We start from the raw sequence: 18,790 nt of genomic DNA, 5'->3' as shown, positions 1-18,790 counted from the left end.
TATTGAGAGCAATTAATTTTTAAAAGAAAAGTGTTCTGTTATTTATTAACAGGAGCACAGAATGAAAGACCAAAGAGGTTATATTAAACTTTAACTCGGTCTCAGCTGGAATATTACGTTCAATTCTGCCTGCCACAATACACAATCTGAAAGCATTGGAAGGAGCGGTAGAAGACATTTATGAAAACAATCCCAGGAATGATAAACTTCAGTTACAAAGATAACTTCTCCAAACTATCTTTGAGAGGGGCAGGCTGAGATTTGATGGATGTATTCAAAATCTGAAGGCATCCGGGCAGTATGGCTCCCACTCATGAAAGGGTTGAGAACAGGATGGCATGGATTTAAAGTAATTGGCGAAAGAAGCAATAGCAATATGAGAAAATGTTTGAGATGCCTGAAAAGGTAGTAAAGACAGGCTCAATTAATACATTCAAAAGAGAGAACGTCTGCAATTTGAAAAGGAATGATGTGTAGATTTATGAAGAGGAGATGAAGAACGGCACGAGTTGAAATGCTCATTTGGAGAGTGGGTAGACACAATGGGCTGAATGGCCTCATTCTGTAGTGTGAAATTCCATGGTTGTGTGGATGTGTACCTGAAGTTCAGTAGCCTGCAAGGCTGTAGGCCAGGTGCTGGAAGATGGGTGGCCAACCTCTTTTCCATCTAGGACAAATACAATGGATTGAATGGCCTCTTTCTGTGGTTGTAATTTTCCAATGGTTGTAGGATCAGCCATGAACTTATCAAGTGAGGGGCCAAATGGTCTACACCTGCTCCAGATTTTAAGTTTGCATGTTCATCAATTTTCTCTGCAATAGCTTCTTTTGAGACCTGACTCTCAGTTCAAGAATACTTTTAAGCATTCAGTTTGCTTGATTTTTTTTAACGATACTAATTGTTCTTCTATTACTGGGATAGGTTTATAGTTTCTACAATTCAAACAGTTATAGAATTTCCCCTTTACAAAGTTCTGCTTTTTCTTTCTTTTCTATTGTTAACTTTCTAGAATAGCAAGATAAATGTTCCATGGTAGATGATATTAAATACCTCAAACGGGGAAACAAAAGTACTGCATGTTCTAATATAGCCTGTAATCCATGAATCAATGAAACGCTATGAAAACTTTATCAGATAAATAGTTCAATGTTGAGGAAAGATGTTGTCAAGCTTGAAAGCAGAAGAGATTGACAAGGATTTTGACAAGGTGGGAGGGTTTCAGCAATAAGGAGAGGCTGAATAGGCGAGGGCTATTTTCCCTGGAGTGTAGGAGGTTGAGGAGTGATCTTATAGAGGTATATAAAATCAAAAGGGTGCATAATCAAGGCCTTTTTCCCAGGGTGGGGTAGTCCAAAAGTAGAGGGCATAGGTTAAGGTGAGAGGGGTAAGATTTAAAAAAGGCCTGAGGGTCAACTTTTTCATGCAGAGGCTGGTGTGTTAATGGAATGAGCTGCCAGAGGAAGTGATGGAAGTGGCTACAATTACATTTAAATGGCATCTAGCTAGTTCATGAATAGAAAGAGTTTAAAGAGATATGGAACAAATGCTGGCAAATGGGACTAGATTAATTTAGGATAGCTGGTCAGCATGGATAAGTTGAGCCGAAGGGTCTGTTTCCCTGCTGTATGACTCTATGAATGATACCAGAACTGTGGGAAAGGGTGAACAAGATTGGGTAAGCTGATGAATAACTTAATAGACACCTTCAAAATTATGAAAAAGTAGACATAGGAATTTTTCCATTCATGGAAGAGTTAAACTAGAGTTGGCTAGAGGTGTGGAGAACCCTCAGTAAGGTCGTCGCCCAGGAATCAAATAGAGAAGTTACAAAAAACTTCTTTACCTAAAGAATAATGAGAAGCTGTAAATTGCAATCAATGGGAGCAGTTGAGTTGAGTGGTATGGATGTATTTAGGACATTTGATAAATGTTGGAATGAAAATGGAATAATGCTGCTGTCGTTAAAGTAAGGAAGGATGGGAGGAAGCTTTGGTGTAGTATAAGTAGCAGTATAGGCTGGCTAGATCCAATTACGTGTTTCTGTGCAGTATATTCAAAAGAATAGCTCCTTTCGCGACCTGAGGATGTAGGATGCACGTAAAAAACTTAAGTTTAATCTTTTTAAATTCTCATTGAATTTGCAGTCATTGGCCAACTCTGGTGGGCTTCCAGCATCATCTCTAGTTGATTCAGAAGCCTCAGGTCTTGATTTGACAGATGCGGACATAGAGGAGGAAAAGCTAAAGAAGAAATTGGGTGAGTTGGCCAGCAATATCAGTGACAAAGGCGCTTCATCTGATGAGGAAGAGGTAAAAAGGAAAACTGAAAGACCACAAGAAATGACTTCATCTGGTGAAGACCTACAAAGTGAGGCTCTAAAGGTATGGAATAATTACTGAGGTGAGACTAGGTTTATCCTCTTGATATTGAGCTAAAGCTCACCTGGTAAATTTTGAGAGATTACCTGGTTAGCTCATCTGGTAAATGTTGTTGTCACTTGCTGAGGATATTATTACTGCTCAGTCGCATAAGATCCATCCCTCAACAGATTGAATGACATTGTGTTAACAGTGTAGTAGTTGCAATGTGCTGTACCATCATATTCTTTAGACTTGGCTCCAGACCTACCATTTACCTCCAAACAGCTTCCTCCATTTTGAAATTTCTTTCCAGAGGAAGGCATCATACTATAACAAGACATTACCTTACAGATTGGGAGAGCACTTAAGAATGATTCACTGAGATAATCCTGAAACCATGACAAGTGGCTAGTTTGACAGTACTGTTGGAAGCAGTGCGGAAATCTAACTTTAAACTGCATATGCTGGAAATCTGAAACAAAATCAGAAATAGCAGGAAAATCTCAGCAGGTCTGGCAGCATTTGTGAGGAGAAAGCACAGTTAATGTTTCGGGTCCTGTGACCTTGTTCAGAATGGAAGAAGGGTCACTGGACCTGAAACTTTGAAGTTGAATCTGAAGCGATCTGTCCTGGCAATCAAACTTTGTCTGACTTTCTTGTGGTGGGTTTGTGCTCGATAAAAGGGGGAAAAAATGGAGAAAACAAGATGTTAAATGTTGAAGTCTGAGTAATTGAGCGATGGCACACATTTTCCTGCCAGTGTGAAAACTGAGCAAGCCCTGAATAAAATTGAGCCGAAATCATAGAATCTCACAGGTCACAAGAAGCTCTTTGACCCATTAAATCTACAAATATAACACCTACTTTAAATCTACACTGGTCCCACTTTCCAGCACTTGGCTCATAGCTTGAATGTAGCGATATTTCAAGTGCCCGTCCAAGTACTTCGTAAAGCTTGTGAGGTTCCTGCTTCAACTACCCTCCCAGGCAGTCTATTCCAAATGGAATAGACTCCCTGGGAGGGTAGTTGAAGCAGGAACCTCACAAATGGAATAGACTCTGGGCGAAAGTTTTTGTTTCCTTTAAACCCATCCATCATCGTAAAATTGTACCTCCCCCCGACCTCGTTATTGACTCTTCAACTAAGGGAAGCTGCTTTCTCATCAGCTTATAAATGCCCCTTGTACAATAATCTTACACATCTCAGTCAGCTCCTCCTCTCAGCCTTTCCTACTCTTATCTAGCCTGTCTTCATAGCTAAGCTATGCCATCCCAGGTAACATCCTGGTGTATCTCCTAGCACCCCTCTCCAGTGCAATCTCATCCTTAAATATGAGTGGTGTGAAGAAATGAGTTGAAGTAAGTGAACACTTTGGGTAGCGTGATGGTGAGAGAATGAATGCTGCAAGAGAGACGAGAATGACATACCGGCCCATTTGATGTGTGTGTGGTGATGCAAGGGCAGAAAACTTGAAGAGGTGGAGAAGTTGGGGTTACTGTCCTTACAGCACAGAAAGTTAAGAGGAAATTTAATAGAGGCAATCAAAATTGATGAGCTGTTTTGTTAAAATAAAATGTAGCAATTGTCTGCAGTGATTTAGTCACAAAAACTCACAGGTTTGGGATATCTGGCAAAGGACCTGAGGTGAGAATGAGAACATTTTCTACAAAATGAGTTAATAATCTGGAGTGCAGTACTCAAAGGCTCTCTGGATGCAGATTCTAAAACAGCTTTCAAAATGGAATTGAAGATTTCATGTAAGGGAAGATTAGCAGGGGCACCAGGACAGAGCAAGGCAGTGGAGCCAAGTGGATAGCTTTTCTTAAGGACTGGCACAGACAAGTTGGGTGAATAGCCTGCTGTGCTGTAAGATTTTATGATTTTATAATTCATGTATCACTTAACCATGAACAGTATAGATCCAGAAAGTTCCACGCTCAATCCCTGATCTTCATCGAGTTAGGTGTTATTTGCAGTGGAATGTCACATTTGGCTTTAGCACTTCAACTGGATAGCGGGAGAGGGCAAAGAAGCTGCTCCTGATTTGGGATAACTTGACCATAGTGGAGATGGAGTTGAACATGAGTAGATTCAGGCTTGGTTGAGGTGCCTCCAGTTACTGGCATTAGTACCACATGATTAATAGTTGTTTAAATAAGTTACCAGAGAGATCCACATTGTGAATAAAAATGTACCCTAGATGAGTCTCTGGCTTCCAGCAATTTGGGATGAAAATGATGGTGAGAGAAACACACAGACATTATTATTGTTGTAGAAATTCTGTACTGCTTTACCTACATGTTCACTCAAATCAAAATGCCTAGCTCTGGCTGATAACTACCGCAGCATCAACCTGAAAAGCCATATTATTGTCACATGATGAATGCGCTATGAGTGCATCGGAGGGCTGACTACAGTGTTCATATTTGAAGAGTTTGGTGCTGGAAAAACACAGCCAGTCAGGCAGCATCCAAGGAACAGGAGAATCAATTTTTCGGGCATAAGCCCTACATCATGATCCCTGAGAATTGGCAAAACGATTCTGGGTAGGAGTGAAAGGAACAGGGTAGTCATTATGGAGGACTTTAACTTCCCTAGCATTGACAATTGGTGACGTTAATCTTCAAGCGCTATCACATACGTCATTTGGCAAACCTCATCACATGCCTTCCTGACCAAAATTGTCAAAATTGCTGATGGATCTTTAGCCTCAACAAGTTTCCTTGCGGCTTGCCAAATTTGGTGGAATGACACAATAAGGAACAAGCTGCTGCAAACTTTATGTCCCTCATGCCTACAGAAAATAATGCATCTGGCAAAATGCCTGTCAAAGCCTATTTGTATGTCCTTCTCAATACCACATTTTGAGTCCAACTTTGGTAGGAAACATAGTTTGGTTATTGCAGACAGCATTTTGGTTGGACAAGTGAAGGGCAGATAGCACCATTTGTAAAACCAAAGTGAAAATCTGCCTAATTGTGAGTACCATAATTGGCGGGTTACGACAACCCTGATGTAGCCACAGTGTTTGTTTGCTGCAGACTGTGTTTTTCTTGACCCATGTATACACTTGATGAAGTTTTTCTGCTCAAAATCAGAGCAATGTACCTGAAATGAGTAAACATGTAATTTGCAAAAAATTTAAATGGCAATTTCTAAATGGCCGTTCTTGTGTCATATCCCTAATGACACTCATTTCACGAAGGAAGAGAAGGAGTAAAGAGATAGTTGTTTGCAATCTTTAAATGCAAGTTATTATGCTCATCATACCAGAGTATGCAGTAAAACAGCTAAAACAGCAATGTTAAAAATCACACAACACCAGGTTATAGACCAACTGGTTTATTTGGAATCGCAAGCTTTTGGAGCATTGCTCTTTCATCAGGTAGCTAGTGGCATTTAGTTACATTGCTGGAGTAAATCTGAAAGTACAATAATATCTTGCTCAATATACACATTCTTTAATTTTAATTTTGTCGTGTTTGAAACCAAGAAAAATACAACGATAAGATTTTGTTTCTACCGGAAAAATGGGAATGTAATAATCAGTTTTCAAGTTGATGGATGTCACTTCCAGGATTTGCTTTGACACGATGATCGCCTTGGGAGTGTGGCTCCAATCATACCTTGTTCCCTTATTTCTTTGCTAACTCCTCCTCATTTGAGCTTCTCACCGTGTTCTGTGATTGAAAAACCTTGCTTTCAACCATGAATATAAGTACCATATCATTTTTCTCACTGAGCCTCTGCACACAGGGACTTATGATCTGTAATGATTTTGACCACCATTGTGATTTACCATGCTTTCTCGCCTTTGTTCACTCCCCTCCCTAAATCTTTTCGCCCATATAATCTCCCCAACCTATCCATCAAAGAAAAGGTCATCACTGAATAATCCTTTATCACTAACCCAAAGAAACTCAAACATCTAAATAGAAAGCAGGAATTTTCAGCATTGCTTCGCCCGAGGTCCACTGAAGATGGTACCTAGTAGGGTAACTGAAACGTCTGGAAATGAACCTTGCAGCTCAGCAAGCAAACCTACATCCAAAACCTCAACCTGAGCTACAAGTCTTCTCAAAGCTCCCTTATATTACTCTCCATCCACATTCTCCTTCCCTTCCAAGCCCTGTCTCCTATCCATCTGCACCTGGAAAACATTTTCTCCAATTCACTTCCAAAATCACAACTTTTCCAGCCTTTGGTCTTTCATTCACTGCAGTCTTTATGCTGCTACCAACCTGTTGATCTGTACCTCACCACCAACTTTGATTCTCTGTTCTCCTTTGAAATCATTATACTGTGTCACCTTTGCTGTTTCCATGGCACAGCCCCCATCTTCATTTCCCCGAGTGCCTCGGATAGTCCTAGTCTAACTGAGTACAAACTCCCAACTTATCTCCAGCTTCCCTTTCTTCTCCAAAGCCCTTGAATCTGTTGTTGCTTTGCAAATTCATAACTCCTTCCCTCGAACTCCATGCAAGAATCCCTCCAACACAGAGCGGAATGAATTTGGCAGACAATTGGTTGTAGCCATGCCTGCCAGACCTGGTTAGACCACATAAAACATTGTTAGGTTGTGCTCACTAGCCCAGGATCATCCTGAAATGCAGTGACAAAGCCCAGGCCATTCTTTTACTGGAAACCATCTTCTTAAACCCCTGTGTTAAACCCTGCCTCAACCTTTTTTAAAAAATTTAAACCCCACTGCCCTCACAAACCTCTACCCCATCTCTGACCTCCTTTTCCTGTCTGAAATCCATGACCATCTTTCCAAGAACTCCATGCATGAAACTCTCCAAACAAATTTCCACTGTGCCATTGTGTTCAAACAGCTCTGATCAGCATCATAAATGACGTATATGTGACTATTACAAAGTTAGACTAGTCATTGCTGTTCTGTTTGACCTGTCTTTGACAAACTATTCTCCTCCAATACATCTCCAATGACTTAGAATCTCTACAATGCAGAAGCAGGGCATTTGCTCCACAACAACCCTCCAGAAACATCCCACACAGGCCCACCCACCTCCCGCAGACCCTGCATTTCCCATGGCTAACCCACCAAACCTACACAACTTTGGAATGTGGGAGGAAACTGGAGTACCCGGAGAAAACCCACGCAGACATGGGGAGCATGTGCAAGCTCCTCCCAGACAGTCACCCGAGGCTGGAATTGAACCCGGGTCCATCGTGCTGTGAGGCATCAATGCTAACCACTGAACCACTGTGCCATTTTAACTACTTTGGTTCCATTCTCATTTATCTAGACATGGCTTATTTTTCTGCTTGTACACAGTTATCCCTTGCACCTCCCAAGGATATGTCCTTTGCCCCCTCCATATTCCAGTCTACCTGCTGCCCCTCAGCATTGATAATGCAGCATCAGTTTCCACATGTGCACTCACAATAACTTGCTTGACCACATCATCACCTCCCTGACCCATCCATTGTTTCTTTATTGTCACACTTACCCAATGTCTGCTACTGAATGAGCAGAAATTCCACTTGAACCAACATTCTTCCCTCAGTGAAATCAGATTAAATGATCAGTCATTCATTTAACGATTGTGAGACTTACTGTATATAAAATGGCTACCATATTTCTTTAAGTAACAATGACGTAATCTTCAAAATAAACTAATACGCGGATGACATTTTTCCAGCCATACCGAATAGATGCTTAACACCAAAGGAAACTGAGGAAAAAAAGAAATCAAATCAGGTTAATGGAATGGAGGGGTGACCTCTTCGATTATTTAATATCAAAACAAACTAATATACACATGACATTTTTCCAGCCCTGGCTGCTAAAAAGCAAAAGGATTATCTGCAATTTGCAACATCCTGTTAGGATATAACACCATCATATGAGCCTGGGAGTATGAACCAGTATTGTTGAATAAACCACCAGAAAATCTGAGATACTGCCCCTTCCCAAATCTGTTGGAACATACTACCATTTTGTTTATTTTGGATTGTCACCAACATTGCAGTACAGCTGACAGCATTAACAACTAAAGCACTCATTTCCAATGCCAATGAACTTAGCTTTGTAAACGGGACGTATCTATTTTTCTGGAACCCGCTTGTGTAGATTGTATTGCTAGCAGCAAGTAAGAAGCTGAACCTTTAATGAAGAAAAGCAGCAGTCTTTGGGCTCAGCTCATTGATGCAATAGTCCACATGACCCCACATCTTAATGAAAGGAAGAAGACTTTCTAGTGTTCCATTAGCCCATTATTAAATGGTCGAAGAGGTTACCCCTCCATTCCATTAACCTGAAAAGAAACTCTGCTTTATTTGGTTTCCTAATGGTTCTTTTGTCTCAGTTTCCTTTTGCTTTTAAGTAGCTATTCAGTATGACTGGAAAAGTGTGCGCATATTGGTTTGTTTTGATATTAAGTAATATAAACATTTTCAAACCTAGCCTGGTATTGATAGTACTAGGGAATATAACCTATTAACAGAATTAGCAATTAGCAACATCTTGTCTCATGTTGACCTTTCACCACCCACCCACCCCCAAAGTTCTTGTCAATGGACAGTCTTGTTGTTTTGAACATGTGGTAAAAATAAGGCCTTTTCCTCAAGTTGTAAACATTAATTAAAGTTAAGAGGGTCAACAGTGCAGAAGAATACGGAGAAAGGAGTACTGTAGGATGCTAGTTTTTCTGCCTTGAGTAAACCATCCAAACTGGAATTAATCCAGTTTCTGAATTAACTCATCACAGTTGGTACAGGGGCCGTACTGTTGTCTTTCTCAATCTCTAGATAAAAAAGAGAGGATAATGAATCACAACTTGTTCAGTATTGTCCATTGGCTTTTCTATAGTGTAGAGCAAATGTGGTTGACTGAGAACAAGACCAGACTTGGCTGTGTTTTCCTGAGTAAGCTGGCAATATCCAGGACCACACATGAGACGCCACAGCATCTTCAGGCCCAGAGTCACAGAATTGTTACAACACAGAGGAGACCTCCACTTCACTGTGCCTGTGCCATATCTCCATACAAGCAATTAGCACTGCTGCCTCACAGCGCCGGAGACCCAGGTTCAATTCCCGCCTCAGGCAACTGTCTGTGTGGAGTTTGCATATTCTCCCCGTGTCTGCATGGGTCTCCGGGTGCTCCAGTTTCCTCCCACAGTCCAAAAATGTGCAGGTTAGGTGAATTGGCCACGCTAAATTGCCCATAGTGTTAGGTGAAGGGGTAAATGTAGGGGAATGGGTCTGGGTGGGTTGCGCTTCAGCGGGTCGGTGTAGACTTGTTGGGCTGAAGGGCCTGTTTCCACACTATAAGTAATCTAATCTAATCTTCTCCATACCCCTGCGTGTTCTTCATTTCCAACAATCATCAAATCCCATCTTGAACATCTCAAATGAATGTACCTCCTCCTCCCTGTCAGGCAGCGCATATCAGACTCCAACCACTGCATGTCAACGTTGTTCTTTGTCTCGCGATTGATTTTTCTTAATTTTTCCAACATATAGACTCAGGAGTCATACAGATGTACCTTTCCCCATCTGTTCTGTTCAGACCCCTCATAATATTGAACACTTCCATCAAGTTTCCCTTTAACTTTTCTTCAAGGAGAACAGTCTACTCCATCTGTTTCCTTTGCTTATGTTTTGGTTCCCTGAGGCTACTTTGTAATGTTTTCTGCCTCTCTCTAATACCTTCACATCTTTCCTGAACTGGATGCAGTACTTCAGTTGAGGCCAAACCAATGGTCTATATGGGTTTAACCTAACCGCTTCACCTTTGTACTTTATACCTTTAATATTAAACTTACGATAATGTATATTTTACTAGCCACTTATTCAACCTGCTCTGACACTTCTGATAATTTGGCATCTGTACACGTCGCACCCCTTTTAGAATTGTACCTGCTATTTCAAAATTATTTTCCATATTCTTCCAAGGGTCATGGACTCATGGATTCAAATCCCACCATGATAGATGGTGAAATTTTATTTCAGTAAAATGTCTGGAATTAAAAAGTTAGCCCAATGGCAACAGGTAAACCACTGTCTGTTGTCAAAAAAGTCTCCTTCTGATTCACTAATACCCAATGGGGAAGGTAATCTGCTTTTATTATCTGGTGTGGGCTACATGTGACTTCAGACTGTCAGCATTGTGGTTGACTCATAATTGCCATTTGAAATGGCCTTGCAAGCTATTCAGTTCAGGGGTAATTAGGGGTGGGCAGCAAATACCAGCCTTGCCTGTGTTGCCCACTTCACTTGTAAGAGTAAGAAGCCCACAATGGTCTGCATAAATATATATCTGAAAGGATTTGAAAGGGTTAATACCTGATTGAATGTAATAAGCGCCACCTGCTATGATGATGACATGAGGGTTTGGTGGGAGAACAAAGTAGAATCTCATGGAAGACAAACCTCAGGCTAGGTTGCCCAACAGTCTTGGCAATAATGTACAGCCTCCTCTTCCACCCTGTGGATAGTCGCAGAGGTGTAGTAAACTACATCTTGGTTAGTCAAAAGAATTCTTCTTGTGAGCCCAGAGGATGGCTAAACTCACATACAACTGACCACTCGAAACAAGCCCCCATACTTGATATAGATGGTAACACACACACACACACACACACTGCAACATGGTAATCAGCATGGCAGCAATGCCAGTCTCAATGAGGCAAACATGCCGATACCCTAGAAGACATTTGGAAAAACAGAGTCATGTAAATGTTGTGGCACCAGGTTCGCATCAGTTGGCTTTATGTGGTTGTGTGTTAGGTCAGTGGATTTTCTTGTTTGACTCAACAGCGCAACTGAGGAGACAGAAGAATGGCAGCTTGCATGGAGATTTGCGAATGGAAAGAATGAGTCAGTGGTGTGGTGTGATCCCAGCTGATGTTACGACTAGAACATCTGGACTGACAGAGATAGATCAGATGGATTTTTAAAAATTCAATGTGGTGGTATTTCACTGAAATATTAACATGCAATGCTGTAGTCTTAACAATAAAAGAAGTTTACTAAAAAAAGACAGATAAAGATAAAATATAACAAACAAATCTAGATATATAGCACTATTGGTAAGATTTCAAAACACATGGTGGAATAAAATTAGATCTGTTATAAAACCGTCATCTTACTTTACTTCAATAGCAGGGAGAGTTCCCTCCACTACCACATCCTTAGGTTTGACTTAATTGTTTCTTTGATACCTGGTCTTGAGAGCCTGGTCTTGATAGTCTTTCTCATCATTCTTCGCAGAACAGAGCATAATCTTTCGTAGCTTTACTTAACTCTTAGGGTTATAGCTAAACACTTCTGGTCTAGAATTTTCAAAGAAATTCTCTTACACAATGGTTCCTAATCTGAACTAACTCCTATCTCCAGGAGAAACTGTTCTTAAATCTGACCCCACACAGGTCCACAGCTAACTGAAACAAAAGCTTTCCTATATATGGATTTTTCCTAAGCAAATGTTACTTCTTGATTCTTTTAAACTAAAACCAAGCTTTTGCCTTTCAACATTTGCTCTTTCCAATCATAAAACCGTTACATTGCTAACAAACGCACATCATTACTCCGGGAGGGCCCCAGTCAACCACTGTCTGACACACAGATAAAAGCAAAATACTGCGGATGCTGGAAATCTGAAATAAAAAGAGGAAGTACTGGAAAAATTCGACATATCCAGCAGAATCTGTGGGGAGGTAAACAGAATGTTTTTTTGAGTCTGATATGACTTCAGTCAAAAGAATTTTTGGCAGAACTTATGAATGTTGATGTTCAGAGAAACAGAGGTATACTTGTGCAGGGAAGACAAGAAATTAGCTTGCAGGAACAGCAAGCAATCAAGAAAGTAAATAGCACATTGGCCTATATTATAAGGAGGGTTGGAGTATGACAAAAAAGAAGTCTTTGCTACAGTTCTATGGGGCTATGGTAAGGACCAGACTTTGAAGTCATGTACTTTAGCCCTCTCGGAATGAGTGCTAACATTGCATCTGCCTTCCTAACTGCCAACTGAACCTGCATGTTAACCTCAAAAGATTCCTGAATTAGAACTCCTAAGTTCTTTTGTGCCTCAGATTTCTGAAACCTTTCCCGATTCATAAAATAAGCTATGCCTCTTCTTCCTACCAAACTGCCCACAACTCAACATAGTGCAGTAGAAAGAATTAGATTTCCCCTTGCTTGGCAAATACTGTGCTCTTAAAGAGTGTTAGAGTTGGGGACCAATGTTCACTGTAAAATTTTATTGTGGATAGCTAGTTTTTACAATGCTTGGTTTCTCTATAAACTTGTTCTTCAAGACTGCACATTCACAATATGCAACACAGGACTATATCTGTGTTGCATCCATGCAGCTTAGTAGGGGAATTGCTGCTATGTCACATAACATTTAAGATCTAGGTTTCTGACAAAGGTTAGAAACCTGAAGGGTCAATGCCATCATCCTGTTCCCAATGATGCTGTCTATGCAGCTGAGGATTTCCAACACCATTTGTTTATTTCAGTTTTGCAGTGTCTACTATTTGTTCTGGCTAAAAATTGGCTCTTGTATACCTATTTCCAGTTTCAAAGTTTAACCCCAAATACAGCACAGAGTGAGGTTTTTAATTGAATGGTAATGTAGGATCAAGTAAAGTTAGAGCACGTGGGATTCTGGGTGAACGTGCCAATTGGACACAAAATTAGCTTGATGGTAGGAAACAGAAGATGGCGCTGGAGGATTGTTTTTTGGATTGGAGGCCTGTGATCAGCAGTGTTTCACAAGGTTTGGTTATGTAAATGATTTGGATGAGAGTATAAGGAGCATTGTTTAGTAAGTTTGCAGATGACACCAAAATTGGCAGTATAGTGGACAGTGAAGAAGGCTATTTAAGATTACAAAGAGATCTTGATCAATTCAGTCAATTGGCTAAGGAGTGCCGGATGGATTTTAATTTGGATAAATACAAGGTACTGCATTTTGGTAAAACAAAGAAGGACAGGACTTATACATTTAATGATAGGGCCATGGGTAGTGTTGTACAATAGAGGGACTTAGGGGTTCAGTTACATAATTCTTTGAAATTTGCATTAAATGTACACAGGTGGTTAAGAAGGCCTTTAACATGTTGCCTTCGTTGCTCAGACCTTTGAGTATAGGAGTTGGAACATCATGTTGAGGTTGTACATGACGTTGGTGAGGCCTCTTCTGAAGTAATGTGTACAGTTCTGGTCACCCAGCTGTAGGAAGGATATTAAATTAGAGAGGGTTTATTGAAAGAGTTACCAAGAATAGAAGGTTTGAGTTATAAAAATAGGCTGAGACTTGTATCACTGGAGTGTAGGGGGTTGAGGGGTGACCAATCAAGGTTTATAAAATCATGAAGGGCATAGATAAAGTGAATAGCAAAGGTCTTTTTCCTAGGGCGGGGGAGTTCAAAACTAGGGGGCATATTTTTAAGTGAGAGGAAAACTTTTAAAAAGGAAAGGAGGGGCAACTTTTTTACACCGAGAGTGGTTCGTATATAGACTGAAATTCCAGATGAAATAGTGAATGCAGAAACAGATACAATGTTTAAAAGACATTTAGATAGGTACATGAACAGGAAGGTTTTAGAGGGATATGGGCCAAATGCAGGCAATTGGGACTAGTTTAGTTTGGGAACATGGTCAGCGTGATCTAGTTGGACCAAAGGGTGATTCTGTGCTGGATAACTCTGTGACTCACACTTTCCGATATTGTATTCCATCCGCCACTCCTTTGTCTCTGTACTACCCCATCCAAGTCCTTCTACAGCCTTCCCATTCCTCACTACTGCCTTTCCTTCCACCTATTCTTGCGTCATCTGCAAATTTAGCAACAATGCCCTCAGTTCCTTCATCCAGATTGTTAATGTATAACATACATTTGCCTTTGCAGAACTCCACTAGTCACTGGCTGCCATCTGAAAAAGACCCCATTATCCTCCCCTCCCTGCCTTCTGCCAGTCAGCCAATCCTCTATCCATGTGCCCAGCAGCTTCCTGTGCAGCACTTGTCAAAGGCCTTCTTGAAATCTAATTGGATAATGACCACTGGCTATTCTTTGTCTGACTTGCTCATCACCTTCTCAAAGAATCCTGACCAATTTGTCAGGGATGATGTCCCTTGATGAAGCTGTGCTGAATCAGCTGTATTCCAAGCGTTCTACAGTCTCATCTTTAAATAACAAACTCTGAAATCTTACCAACCTCCAAGGTCAGACTTACCAACCTCCAAAGAGGTCTAGATATAATAGAGTTTTTTGGAAAGGTATCTTTTCAAAGAGATGAGATGCACTCTTGAGTCTGGTTGCAGGTATAGTTTCCTGTCTTCGGCCTCCCTCTGTTCTTACATTGGGCCTCCTGGATGCCGCTGATTCCTGAAAAATCACCACCACAATATCCTGAGCTATCTCCGTAAGAATCTCGGGGTGTAGTCCATCTGGTATGGGTGATATATCCACCTTTAGACCTTTCAGTTTCCCCAGCACTTTATCCTTAGTGATGTCTGCTCCACCCTGTCTCTCTTGAAGAGTCTGGTATACTGCTAGTGTCTTGCACTGTGAAATAATGCAAAGTACCTATTCAGTACCTCCATTGTTTCTTTGTTCCACATTACTATGTCTCCCGCCTCAATTTCCAGCAGGCTAATGTCCACTTTTACCTCCTTTACCTTTTGCATATCTGAAAAAAAACTCTTATGATCTTCTTCTACATTACTAGGTAGATTACCCTCATGTTTCATCTTCTCCTCCCTTGTTGCTTTTATAATTGTTCTCTGCTGGGTTTTAGGATTAGAGGAGGTTTGGGATGGAGAAGATTACAAAGGTGTGGGCCTGAACTTCTGAGCTCCAGCCTGGGTGCCTGAATCAGGAAGCATTGCTCTTGAACCTGGCCCCCACCATTTTTCCTGGACCGGGAGAGCGGGAGTAGGAAAAACTGGGATTGATCACAATTTGAACACGTGTTTCACAAAGGCAGCTCCAAATGTACAACTGCAGCTGACTTCTTTCTGATCTGATTTTTGCAAGGAGGAGTTGGCAAATGTAATTTGTGCGTTTTAGATGTGCTAGCAGGTCTAGATATAATAGAGTTCTTTGGAAAGGCATCCTTTCAGAGAGATGAGATGCACTCTTGAGTCTGGTTGCAGGACATGTTTCAAAAAAGGTCCAATGCGCTTTGTGAGAAGTCAAGTGTTCCCCAGGACCATTAAAAGTCGACCCCAAATGTGTATAAAAAGTGGATGAAGTCCTTGGAATTGACCAGCTGATTAGAACCATCAAGAAACCGTTATCAAGGCATTCCATTCTCTTTCCCTTTAAATATTTGAAAACTCAAACTGTTTTCAGTGTTAAGAAATAGTTCTTGCTATTTCAATAGGTCTGCTGACAACAGCCTTATGCTGAATAACTGATTTCACAAACTATATTGTCACAGCCGGCTGCCTATTAAATAACCATTTAATTGATTGTTCCAGGTGCTTATAAAGACTTAAAGTATAATTATAAATATAAATACTTGATGTTCTAGGAGTTTAAAGGATGTTATGTCCAATGAAAGAGTTTTTATCAAGTAGAGGGTGTTTTTATAATAAAACAATTAATTCAACAAGAGCCATTCAAGGACTTTATTTAACCAGTGTGTGAGTCATTAGAATAACTCATGACAGATACTAGGCAAGTTGGTATTGATCGAGTAAAGGCAAAGTCAGCTGGTACAAAGTTGGTATGAGGGTAAGTAGAGGGGTATAGGCTGGAATGTAGGAAATGAAGGAACATGAGAATTGGATGGAGCAGCAGTGGTGGTTGGTGGAGATTTGTGGAGGAAGTGGATGTGATAGCATTGGTATGAGGGCTGTATTTATTTTTGTTTTACAACCAGAACAAAGACCTGGATCATTTTTCCCAGGACTTCCTACGCCCAGCAGCCTCTGTAGTTGCTTCTTGGTGGAGCTGGGGTGGGGGGAGGCTCACTCCTGCCTCCCGCAGCATTAATCCGCTAGGTTTATCCTGAGGCAGGTTTACAGAGTCAGCAATTGTCCAACTCTGCGCTTCTGACCCAGAAGGGAGTGGGGAGATATTAGTGTGATTTATAAACAAGCATGAGAATTTTAACGTCAGGATGTTGCCTGACTGGGAGCGAATATGTGTCAGCCAGCGCAGTGCTGAGAGGTGAACAAGACTTGTTGCAATTTAAGACATGGCAGCACTACATTTATTAACTGAGTAAAACCAAACATACTATTTCATTTCAGCTCAGTATTTCATCTAATGCAACCTTTAGTGCAGTACAGAGATTACAAGAACAATAAAGATCGTAGAGAGATGGGAGATGATTGAAGAGGGTGCATAGAGCACAGCCATTATAGAAATCATGGCAACCTATTAGGAGGGAAGCAGATGAAAGTCTAAACTTATCGACATAATTAAAGCATGCCACTGTGGAACCTCACTGACTTCCACTAAATCAGTAGCAAAAACTTTTAGCTAAATAGATATATATTACAGAAGCAACAGCACATTTTCTAATCACCAAGTGTGCTTGAGAAGTGCTACATGCTCTTGCTAATGACTAATGACAAGCTTATCTTTCAAATTCATATACCTTTAAAAGCTTTCTATATTTTATACATAGACTAATTTAGGTGATGGATCTCCACATTACACAAGAGTTTTGCCATAGCCCCTCTGGATGAAACTATCAATTTAAATATTGATATTTTTGTTGCTGATGGTATTGTGTATTTAAATGAGTTAAAGCCTCCACCAAGAGAGCAGAGAGAGAAACCCACATTAAGCAGTCACATTAAATATTTGTACTATAACATGGTAATTTCTGTCTAATTGCACTTAATGTGCTATATTCCAATGTTCACTGAATTTAAATTGGATTCAGTCGACTGGTAAGACATGTATTCCCTCAACCAGAGTGGATTTTTTTAACTGTCTGCCTATTTTACTAACTTTATTTTTCTACTGTGTATGTGGCATTCACAGCGCTCATCAGCAGTGGCCCTTTGTGACATCACAACGAAAGCATTAAGGATCGTTAACGCAACTGAAAAAGCATTACATGACTTTGCAGAAGTAGATGGCACAGTTAATGCACCTCTCACAAATCCCAGTTTGCATCTAAAGTCCAGTGAAAAAGACCAAAGTGTGAGCGAGGCTGATGAAGCATACAGAAAACTTGAGGAAAATGTAAGAGCAACAGTCTACCTCACAGGAGAAATCCGCTTTAATATTAATGCCTGTACTTATGGGATATCATCATATTTCCTTAGAATTCTTTCACATTTAATAACTATATAAACAAAATTGATCATCACTTTTGTGGACGTATTATTTAGTTCTTAAGTAACTGCATCTCCTGTCCCTGTCTATGCCAAGTTAGCTTATCTCAGAGAAAGGAGGAATTGGGACACTTCTGTTGGATTCACCAACCCTTGGATAGATAGAGCTGCTGTGGCTTTTAGTGGAAAGTTAATACATGCAAACTTTAGATTGGTTTTAACTTAGGGGCCTTCAGTACAAGTATAACCTGACAGCACATTATCAAGGTTGATGTATGGAGCGACCACTTAGCAAAGGCACTACTGGCAAATTACAGCCCAGGAGGGGAATGAAATTAGGGCCACTTGAGCCTTTTATTTTCAAATTGAAAATCACACTAAAGAAAGTTAATCATTTGATGCAACCTAAGCTCATGGCACATGGGAAATGCAACAGTAATATTTCTGGCTGGACCAACCAGTATCTCTGCCTGACATTTTTCCGGTGTTCTTAACATGTGCCTCGAGCTTATGAGGTGCTGTCATAGATAGAAAGAGGGAGTAATTTGGCACATTGTGTTCCTGTAGGTGTATATGGCAGCCAGCACCAATTACGGCTTGGAAAGGCAGCTGAAGGACCTGGAGGAGCAAGCACGAAGCAGACAGAGTTACACCACCACTACAACAGACTCTGAGCTCTCAGAATTGGAAGATAAGGTGGCTTCAGCAGTTGCTAAGGTTCAATGCACTGAAAGTGAGGTACAGTGTAAAAGCACTTCAGATTTAAAAGACAGTTGGGCAACTGCATGTTGAACCTGTGGAATGATTCCTGCGTAGGTCCAAAAGCTTTGTTGGTGAAAACACTGCAAAGTGCATGTACAGAACAGAAAGGTTGCCAGGTTTGATCTTTGATCTTTGCTGATTCAGTTGATCTCAGCTGGCACTGTAGAAGCGAAAGTGTCATTCATTTTACTTTCCTCTGAATTAGGAAGGAGATAATTAATAAATAGATCAGGCTAGTTCTCACTATTGATTACTATCCAATGTTTTCTGCTGGAAGTGCACTGTTGTAAATGCTAAATGAGGATAGAGCAGGCTTAACAATAATGTTCTACCCATTTAAATATAGTAGTAACTTCATGTTTTTGGCAGGGTTTACTGAGTAAACCT

The 18,790-nt window shown here is 40.6% G+C and overlaps 1 protein-coding gene across 1 annotated transcript in view; it reads left to right on the top strand.

The window, feature by feature from the left end:
- LOC122551332 (melanophilin-like) overlaps positions 1-18,790 on the top strand; it is a 111,128-nt gene that overhangs the window by 77,220 nt on the left and 15,118 nt on the right. Inside the window, exons 13-15 of the mRNA XM_043693059.1 lie at positions 2,146-2,382; positions 17,346-17,549; positions 18,209-18,379. Coding sequence (XP_043548994.1) covers positions 2,146-2,382; positions 17,346-17,549; positions 18,209-18,379 — 612 coding nt within the window. The remainder of the gene's footprint in view (positions 1-2,145; positions 2,383-17,345; positions 17,550-18,208; positions 18,380-18,790) is intronic.

Source organism: Chiloscyllium plagiosum, chromosome 7, assembly GCF_004010195.1.
Source record: "Chiloscyllium plagiosum isolate BGI_BamShark_2017 chromosome 7, ASM401019v2, whole genome shotgun sequence".
In the NCBI taxonomy this organism is placed as follows: Eukaryota; Metazoa; Chordata; class Chondrichthyes; order Orectolobiformes; family Hemiscylliidae; genus Chiloscyllium; species Chiloscyllium plagiosum.
This window is presented reverse-complemented; position numbering and strand designations above follow the sequence as displayed.